The sequence below is a fragment of the Melanotaenia boesemani genome, chromosome 1, assembly GCF_017639745.1.
Source record: "Melanotaenia boesemani isolate fMelBoe1 chromosome 1, fMelBoe1.pri, whole genome shotgun sequence".
Taxonomy (NCBI): domain Eukaryota; kingdom Metazoa; phylum Chordata; class Actinopteri; order Atheriniformes; family Melanotaeniidae; genus Melanotaenia; species Melanotaenia boesemani.
This window is the reverse complement of record NC_055682.1, coordinates 43,984,557-43,994,326: the sequence shown is the minus strand read 5'-3', so window position 1 is coordinate 43,994,326 and position 9,770 is coordinate 43,984,557. Positions and strand designations below refer to the sequence as shown.

Here is a 9,770-nt window from a genome sequence, read left to right as displayed (position 1 = left end):
ATGGATGGATGGATGGACGAACAAATGATGGATGGACAGACAAATGATGGATGGATGGTTTGATGGACGGATGGACGGATGAACGATGATGGATGGATGAATGGATGAACGATGATGGATGGATGGATGGATGGATGGATGGATAGATGAATGGATGAATAAATGGATGGATGGATGAAAAATAATGGAAGGATGGATGGATGGAAGATGGAACGGATGGATGAATGAATGGATGGATTTGCCCAACAAATCTACATGTGCTTTGTGGACTTGGAGAAGACATTCGACCGTGTCCCCCGAGGACTCCTGTGGGGAGTACTCCGGGAGTATGGAGTGCCGGACTCGCTTGTACGAGCTGTCTGGTCCCTGTACGACCGGTGTCAGAGCTTGGTCCCAATTGCTGGCAGTAAATCAGAATTGTTTCCAGTGTGGGCTGGAATCCGCCAAGGCTGCCCTCTGTCACCGATTCTGTTCATAACCTTTATGGACAGAATTTCTAGGCAAAGCCGAGGTGTTGAGGGGATCCGGTTCGGTGGCCCTAGGATTGGGTCTCTGCTCTTTGCGGATGATGTGGTTCTGTTGGCTTCATCGGGCCGTGATCTTCAGCTCTAACTGGAGCTATTCGCAGCAGAGTGTGAAGCGGCTGAGATAAGAATCAGCACCTCCAAGTCCGAGACCAAGACCGGAAAAGGGTGGAGTGCTCTCTCCAGGTTTGCAATAGGGTCCTGCCCCAAGTGGAGGAGTTTACGTATTTCAGGATCTTGTTCACGAGTGAGGGAAGGATGGAGCGGGAGATCGACAGGCGGATCGGTGCGGTGTCTGCAGTGATGCAGACTCTGCATCGATCTGTCGTGGTGAAGAAGGAGCCGGTAGATCTACGTTCCTACCCTCACCTATGGTCATGAGCTGTGGGTAGTGACCAAAAGAATGAGATAGCGAATACAAGTGGCCGAAATGAGTTTTCTCTGCAGGGTGGCTGGGCTCTCCCTTAGAGATAGGGTGAGAAGCTTGGTGATCCGGGAGGGGCTCAGAGTAGAGCCGCTGCTCCTCCACATCGAGAGGAGCCAGATAAGGTGGCTCGGGCATCTGGCTAGGATGCCTCCTGGACGCCTCCCTGGTGAGGTGTTCCGGGCACTTCCCACTGGAAAGAGGCCCCGGGGAAGACCTAGGACATGCTGGACAGGTTACATCTCTCGGCTGGCATGGGAACGCCTCGGGATCCCTCCGGATGAGCTGGTGAATGTGGCGGGAAGTCTGGGTTTCCCTGCTTAGGCAGCTGCCCCCGCGACCCGACTCTGGATAAGTGGAAGAAAATGGATGGATGGATGGATGGATGGATGGATGAATGGATGGACGGATTTATGGATGGATGGATAGATCGACGAATGATTGAATGAATGGATGGACGGATGGACAGACAGACAAATGGATGGATGGTTGGATGGACGGACAGATGAATGATGGATGGATGGACGGATGAACGGTGATGGATGGAATGGATGGATGAACGATGATGGATGGATGGATAGAAGGAAGGATGAATGGATGGACGGACGGACGGATGGATAGATCGACGGATGATTGAATGGATGGATGGACAGACGGACGGATGGATGGATGGATGCATGAATGAATAAATGGATGGATGGAACGATGGACAGACAGATGGATGGATGGATGAATGATGATGTATGTATGTATGGATGGATGATAGATCGATGGATGATTGAATGGATGGGTGGACGGATAGACGGATGGATGGATGGATGCATGAATGAATGAATGGATGGATGGAATGGATGAATGGATGGACAGACGGATGGATGGAAGAATGAATGAAGCGAGATCTCTTTTTATTCTTGAGGAGTCATTCAGATAAAACTGACTGCACAAAACACTCAAAGTGTTTTTTTTTTTTTAAATGTTTTATATAGAATTTAGTTTTTTTTTTCTTTAACCTCAGCCTTATTTTCATTTCTTAAATTTAAATAAAGCATTGCACAAAATACCTTGGAAATAAAGATAAGGAGTAAATTACGTAGCTTCTGGATCTAATTCTCCGCTGAATTGAATTGAATTAAACTGAAAATTTATAAATCACCAATGGGAAACTGTGTCATTCCAGTAAAAGCTTAACATAAATAGATAATAAAACAAATAAATTGATTCAAATTATTTGACTGTCTGCTGGGAAGTGTAGCAGCTCAGCAGCGTTTCTGTTTTAGGAAATTCTTGCATCTGGACCTCGGTGCTAGACAGACTTGAATTTAGTTTTTTTTTATTGTTGATAGATGAAACTGAAAAGTACTTCAGATGACTTTAAATAGGGCTGCCCGTCTGCATGAAGAAAAGATTAAAAAGAGAATGAAGAATGAGGAAGACTCTAAGCTTTGGATTGGTTTAATAATGAGCATATTTTACTTCAACCACTGAACAATGACATCTCAGAAATAAAGGCTGTGGAGCTATAAAAGATAATAATTATTTAAAAGAGAAATTAAATCTCTAAGATCACAGATAAAATTTGAATTCACTAAGATTAGATAACCCTGAGCTTTTCCACTATAAATATTACAGATAAAACCAGCTGACAGCTGAAAGAAGCCCAAAGTTCTGTGTGACATGGTTGGACTTGGTTAGCAAACTGGGAACAAACTGGGCGGACTCCCTGCAGAGGTTCTCTGCAGAATCTGATCTGACAGCTACTCCGGTCACTTATCTGCTCTGCCTTCGTATCTGAGCTTCGCAGCTAAATGTTAAAGGACTCACCTCAACAGTCTGTCTGAGATGATGAAGTTATGCTGTGATGTGCAGAAAAATCTATTAGACAATAATGTGACAGTGTATTTATGTGTCTGGAGTGATGCTGCTGTTTATGATGTTAATGTTGACAAATCACCAACTTACTGAGCTCTGACCATCATTCTCTCTTGGCTTCTTGTGCAGCATTTTTCCAGGTTAGCTTCAACTGCTCATGATCAATGACCTCCTTATGGTAGGAGATTGATAACATCCCTGAAAAATCGTGCTTAATCTTCTCCAGGTTTTTTCTCACCCAAATGCTGTAATATGAAAACACAACTAAGTAATATATACTTCTCCCGTAAAATAAATGAATCAACCGTGATGTATAGTCCAGAACTTCATCTAAAGCAAAATGTCTTTAGGAAAATGAAGATATTTCCAAGTAAAATAATAATAATAATAATAATACATTTTATTTAAAAGCTCCTTTCAAAACACCCAAGGACACTGTAAAAGGAACATTAAAATAGTTTAAAAACCACTATGTACAAAACAAACATTAAAACAGTTAAAAACAATAAGTGCAAAACTAAACAGAATGGAGGACAACATAAAGAGGGAGAGTGACTAGATAACATAGGACTGTCTGAACAAATGTGTTTTGAGTTGTGATTTGAAGAGAGGAAGGGAGTCTATGGTACGGATGTCAGGGGGAAGAGAGTTCCAGAGATGGGGAGCAGAGCGGCTGAATGCTCGGCTCCCCATGGTGGCGAGACGGGCAGGGGGGACAAGAAGCTGGAGAGAAGAGGAGGAGCGAAGTGAATGGATCGGAGTGGCAATGTGCAGGATATCAGATATATATGGAGGGGCCAGATTGTGGAGTGCTTTGAATGTAATGAGGAGAATTTCAAAGTTAATTCTTTGTTTTACGGGGAGCCGGTGAAGTTGTTGTAAGATGGGGGTGATGTGGTGAGTAGAAGGGGTCCGTGTAATGATGCGTGCTGCAGAGTTTTGGAGGAGCTGCAGTTTCTGGAGGGATTTATTGGGGAGACCAAAGAGAAGAGAGTTGCAGTAGTCAGTCCGGGAAGTAACAAGACTGTGGATGAGGATGGCAGTGGTGTGGGGGGTGAGAGAAGAACGGAGACGAGAAATGTTTCTTAAGTGAAAATATGCAGACCGGGTGATACTGTTAATGTGGGCGTGAAAAGAGAGTGTGCTGTCGAGGACGACACCCAGACTCTTTACCTGAGGGGAGGGAAGGACAGTTGAATTGTTTATGGAAATTGGATAACTGTTAGATTTGGAGAGAGTGTGGGGCGTGCCTACCAGGAGGACTTCTGTTTTAGAACTGTTGAGTTTGAGGAAGTTGGATGAAAACCAAGAATTCTTGTAAACAGGTGGTAAGGGAGGTTGGTGGAAGTGAAGAGGATGGTTTGGTAGAGAGGTAGAGCTGGGTGTCGTCCGCGTAACAATGAAAATTGATATTGTGTCTGCGAAGGATGTAACCAAGTGGAAGAATATAGATAATGAAAAGGAGGGGCCCCAGGACTGAGCCCTGGGGCACACCAGCAGAGACAGGAAAGAGTTTGATTCATGGGATTTTAGTCGAATGAATTGTGTGCGGCCAGAAAGGTAAGACGTGAACCAGGTGAGTGGGATGTGAGTGATGCCGATGGATGATAGTCTGTCAAGGAGAATGCTGTGAGAGATGGTGTTGAATGCTGCGGTGAGGTCAAGAAGGATGAGAATGGATAGTAAACCTGAATCTGAAGCTATGAGAAGGTTGTTGGAGATTTTGAGGAGTGCTGTTTCGGTACTGTGAAGGGGATGGAAACCGGATTGAAACTGCTCATAAATATTGTTGGTGATAAGATGGTTATGAAGTTGAGAAGCAACAGAGTTTTTGAGGATTTTGGAAATGAAGGGTAAATTGGAAATCGGACGAAGGTTATTGAAATTAGTGGGGTCCAAGCCAGGTTTTTTCAAGATAGGTGTGTGACTGTAGCGGTTATAAGTGCAAGAGGGACGGTTCCAGATATTAGGGAGGAGTGAATGATGTTGGCGATGAGGGGAGCAAGTGGGGTAGGCAGGTTTTGACAAGAGCTGTAGGGATTGGATCGAGCTGACAGGTAGAGGGTTTGGATTTGAGCATAGATTCAGAGATGGCTTGGACAGAGGGGAGAATAAAACTGGAGAATGTGATTATGGGGGATGAGTAGGGAGCGGTGAAGTCCACTCCAGAGACTGCAGCTCCCCACGAGGCCAGATGTTGGTGAATGTTGGAAATTTTAAAATGTCAGTACAGGTGTACTCCAAGATATTAGTAGAGCAGTTCTGTCTCTGAGGGATTACACTGAATGACACAAAATCCACTAGAGACTAATGGATACTAACACTCCTGTGTGTCTTGTTTGTGTGGAGGGATCTTTGGTAAATAATCAACAAGGTGAGGCAGCTGCAAAGCTATTCTGATCAGCATCTTTAACCAAGTTGGTCCAACATTGGTCCTGAAGTGTGACATGAACCTATTCTGTAAGCTAATGAGAAGAGGTCATCGGTTCCCCTGCAACTTACAGCACTCCACCAAGAACCCTTGTAACATACAGAACCCACCAAGAACCCCTGTGACATACAGCATCCCACCACAAAACTCTCCAACATACAACACCCCACCAAGAAACCCTGTATTATGACCTGACTCTACTAGAAAAATAAGCCACAATGAAAACGGAGATGTTTAAAAGTGAAACAATATATATTTCTTACGATGGGGATGAGATACAACAAAGGCTGAAAAGTGGGACTAAGGGAGCTGGGGTAGCAATGCTGCTTAACAAAATGCAAACAACTAAACATTATCCTAAACAACTCAAAAACAGCCAGTCAAAAAGAACGAAACACAAAGCTGGCCTTCAGTGCTAAAGCTACATATGCAAGCAATAACCAATAACCAAGAGTCTACAAATAAACACCAAAAAACACTAGATTCTCTAAAAACAATAATACCAATACCCTTTCCTATCCCAACTCCACACTAATTCTAACTAGACTAACAAATCACCTAAAAGAGGAGCCACAAGTATGTTACAAAAACATATGCAAAGAGAAGACTTCTAACATTCAGAAAGGTAACTCAAATTAAAGTAGTTTTAACACTACTGGAACGTCAAAACAGAATCCTAAACTGTAAACAAAAGTACTAAGCTATCTTACTATTCTAAGCTATCAATTGTGTCAATAATGAAATACAGAAGTCAAAAGTCCCAGCAAACTTGAGGGCAGACTGCTACTGAGCCAACAGTTGCCCGTGACTGAGCGGTTGCAGAAGGTTCTTATATCCTGCTGGTGTCTACCAGAAGCAGTGAGTAGTCAACTAATTATCCAATGAGGGTGAAGGTGTGAAAGCTCCAGACAATCCCAGCCAGGTGATAGTGAGCAAGAATTTGCACGCAGAACTGGTCACAGGTGGCGACAATGAGTAGGCAGCTGTAACACCCTGCAATATACAGCGCCCTACCAAGAACGCCTGCAACATACAGCACCCTACCAAGAACCCCTGCAACTATAGCACCCTACCAAGAACCCCTGCTACATACAGCATCCTACCAAGAACCCCTGCAACATACAGCATCCTACCAAGAACCCCTGCAACATACAGCATCCTACCAAGAACACCTGCAACATACTGCACCCTCCCAAGAACCCCTACAACATACAGCATCCTACCAAGAGCCCCTGCAACATACAGCATCCTACCAAGAACCCCTGCAACATACAGCACCCTACCAAGAGCCCCTGCAACATACAGCATCCTACCAAGAACACCTGCAACATACAGCACCCTCCCAAGAACCCCTGCAACATACAGCGCCCTACCAAGAGCCCCTGCAACATACAGCACCCTACCAAGAACCCCTGCAACATACAGCACCCTACCAAGAGCCCCTGCAACATACAGCACCCTACCAAGAACCCCTGCAACATATAGCGCCCTACCAAGAACCCCTGCAACATACAGCACCCTACCAAGAGCCCCTGCAACATACAGCACCCTACCAAGAACCCCTGCAACATACAGCACCCTACCAAGAGCCCCTGCAACATACAGCACCCTACCAAGAACCCCTGCAACATATAGCGCCCTACCAAGAACCCCTGCAACATACAGCACCCTACCAAGAACCCCTGCAACATATAGCGCCCTACCAAGAGCCCCTGCAACATACAGCACCCTACCAAGAACTCCTGCAACACATGGCACCAAACCAAGAACCCCTGCAACATACAGCACATCACATCACTAAGAATCCGACAGTGTTTCTATTTCAATCTATTATAAAAGTGTCGTCCAACACCCCGAAGAGCGAAAACATCATACTACATGATGCTCTGGGTTTTTTATTCACAGTAAAACAGAAAACATTTTGGTTTTTCCTGAAAAATATCATCACAAGTTGAACTTGATGGTATCAACACATATCAGAAAAGTTAAAACAGACATGCTTTTCTAATTCTAATTTCTAATTTCTTTTTTTTTGTCTTTCATCCAGACTGCATCATGAGCGCCGTGGACCCCCTCCTCTTCATCACTGTCCTGTTCCTTCATAAGCTTCTCCCTTTGCTGTTGGTCCATTGAGGACACTTTAACCAAAAAGATGTCGGCCTCCAAGTCCTCACTTTCTAAACCATACCGAAACCAACAGAGTTGATGCACACCAGGCAGCTAGGCTTATCACCTTCACCATCACTAGAAGGAGGTGAAGCGATGCAGCAAAGGATGCAGAAGCTGGAGTGTGGGAGAAGATACAATGGAGGAGACAATCTTTCTGACATAGAGATGCTGCAACGTTGCGAGGAAAAGGAGAGATGACTTTTCTGTGAACAGAGCTCATGGTGACTGATGGCCATATGCAGTCCTGAGCTTCTCAAACACACACATACAGTATGTCTTAGCAGCATTTTCAGACCACAGACACACACACACACACACACATACACACAACTGCAAATCCCCCATTTATCTGAACAGTGGCAACATGACGGATCGACATGACCTGTCAATCACTCTGTCGGACCTCTTCCTCACAACCTGTAGCTGCCTACTCCTTCCTCTGCAGACGTTTCTCCCATAGCTGTGTCAAAAAGCTGATGTATTTTGAGAAAGATAAGGCACACTGTTAACCACATCCAATAATGTTTATTTTTATGAAATCGGTTGTGATCAAAGTGACACATTTTATTTCTATGGCACAAAATTGGTAATTTGCAGCAGATGAAGGTTTATTGCGCACCCCCTTTTTAATAAAAGGTAGATTACAAAGTCGTTTTTCTGTTGATGATGTTCTTTCTAACAAACCTACAGTAACAGCTGGTGAAAGCTGAGGGTGCATAAATAACACCCTGGCTTTGCAGTTTTCCACAACACAGGGCATCAACAGATCTTCTCAAAGATTAACGCACTTTCAGGAAACATCTAGAAGCACTGGCATGCACAGATAGAGCCTTGGTGGTGCCGAAGCACTTGGCCTTGCCGTCAGGGCTGAAAAAGTACCCTTTTTATCAAAATTATTTTTTATATACTGTATGTGGCCCACTATGTTGACGCAATCACACACCCCTTACACACATGCCTGTCTTTCTTTGACAACATGATCACGCAAAACGGGCAACAATGAGGCACATTGTAGGCATGTGCATTGCAGCAGCTAGACTGTCCGTGAAGTTACCTCCCACTGCTCCACCTGCCACTACTCAGGTAAATTTCGAGGCACATTTTGCTCCTAAACGCAGCCTGATACAAACTATTCGTCCCTGTTGTAAAGTAGCCCATCTGTCTGATTACAGCCTCAACGGCTAAGTCTAAATTAGCCGACTGCCCGCTGAACAAGTTTGGCACCAGCCATAATCAGTGGTAGCTTGCCAGATGTTAGGCTAAGTGGTCACTACAAATGGGGGTATGTTTGGCTTTTTCTTCCGTGAAGTTTTCATGACGTATTCATAAACCACATCGCACAGCGTTGTCCAGCTGTCCATCTCTTTTGTCGCAGACTGTAACAATTTGAAAAATAGTTTTTTTTTCTTTATTCCAAGCAAGGGAATGGGGTCAAATAGCCAGTCAAATAGACTTACTGTTGTAAATTATTTCGCTGACTAAACGGTAGTTGTTAACCGTGGCAACAGAAACTCAGACGCCGGGTCGCAGACACGACAGATCATGTCTGTGACGACGCACTGCTGTGAAAGCAGCTTGCAGGCTTATTGGGCTCTGTCAGTCCAGGAGAGACGAGAATGGAACACCATTTTGTCGTCTTGCAACATCCCAACCAGCAGCTGTCAGGGTCCACAAACATTAACCCCTTGAACCCAAGGGTTTTTGGAGGTGTAGTTCGCCTGAACAGACCTACCCCAAACTAAATCAACAATAACTCTGTAATTTTCAGGTCAATATACATATCCTTGGTCTTGATAGATAAGTAAGCCCCTATGGAATATAAATCCAGTATCAGAAACATTGTGAATGTTCATATGTCTGTGCAAATTGTGATAAACCATAGGTAAAAATAAAAAAAATGATCCTCGCCTAATTGTATTTTTTTTTACACAGATGAAAACATCATGACAGAAATCATTCTGTGCATAAAGATACCACTGCATGGATTCAGCAACTCCTTGACTACAACTGTACAAAGTTTCATGAGAACAGAACAAAGCTCATAGCTTTCATGCAGGTTTTAGTGTGGCTAGGACCAGACGGACTCTCCATTTGGCCACTTGGATACCCAAACTGTGCCAAAATCATGCTGTGTCTGTATTTTCTCCAGAGCTTGTAACACGGTGTATTTGGTTTTTTGTAATTTCTTGGACATGTTCATAGCTTTTATCCTTGGTTCTAAATGGATAAAAAGTTATAATGAAGCAAAGAAATGAACGCTGTTCGATATTCGCTCTTTCCGGTGCGCCCACGTGCGTAACTGCAGCAAAATGACAATGATGCTCCTTTGTTATTTATTTTTTTTTTTTACTTG

At 44.0% G+C, this 9,770-nt stretch overlaps 1 protein-coding gene and 1 long non-coding RNA gene across 2 annotated transcripts in view; both read left to right on the top strand.

Annotated features, from left to right (window-relative positions):
* The window catches only part of LOC121645135, a 21,919-nt gene extending 16,832 nt beyond the window's left edge, over positions 1-5,087 (top strand). Inside the window, exon 3 of the long non-coding RNA XR_006011354.1 lies at positions 5,078-5,087. This is a non-coding gene — a long non-coding RNA (uncharacterized LOC121645135). The remainder of the gene's footprint in view (positions 1-5,077) is intronic.
* Positions 1-8,753, top strand: part of vstm2b (V-set and transmembrane domain containing 2B) — a 32,405-nt gene extending 23,652 nt beyond the window's left edge. Inside the window, exon 5 of the mRNA XM_041993525.1 lies at positions 7,296-8,753. Within this exon, the coding sequence (XP_041849459.1) occupies positions 7,296-7,381 (86 nt within the window). The 3' untranslated portion in view covers positions 7,382-8,753. The remainder of the gene's footprint in view (positions 1-7,295) is intronic.
* Positions 8,754-9,770: the final 1,017 nt, after the last annotated feature.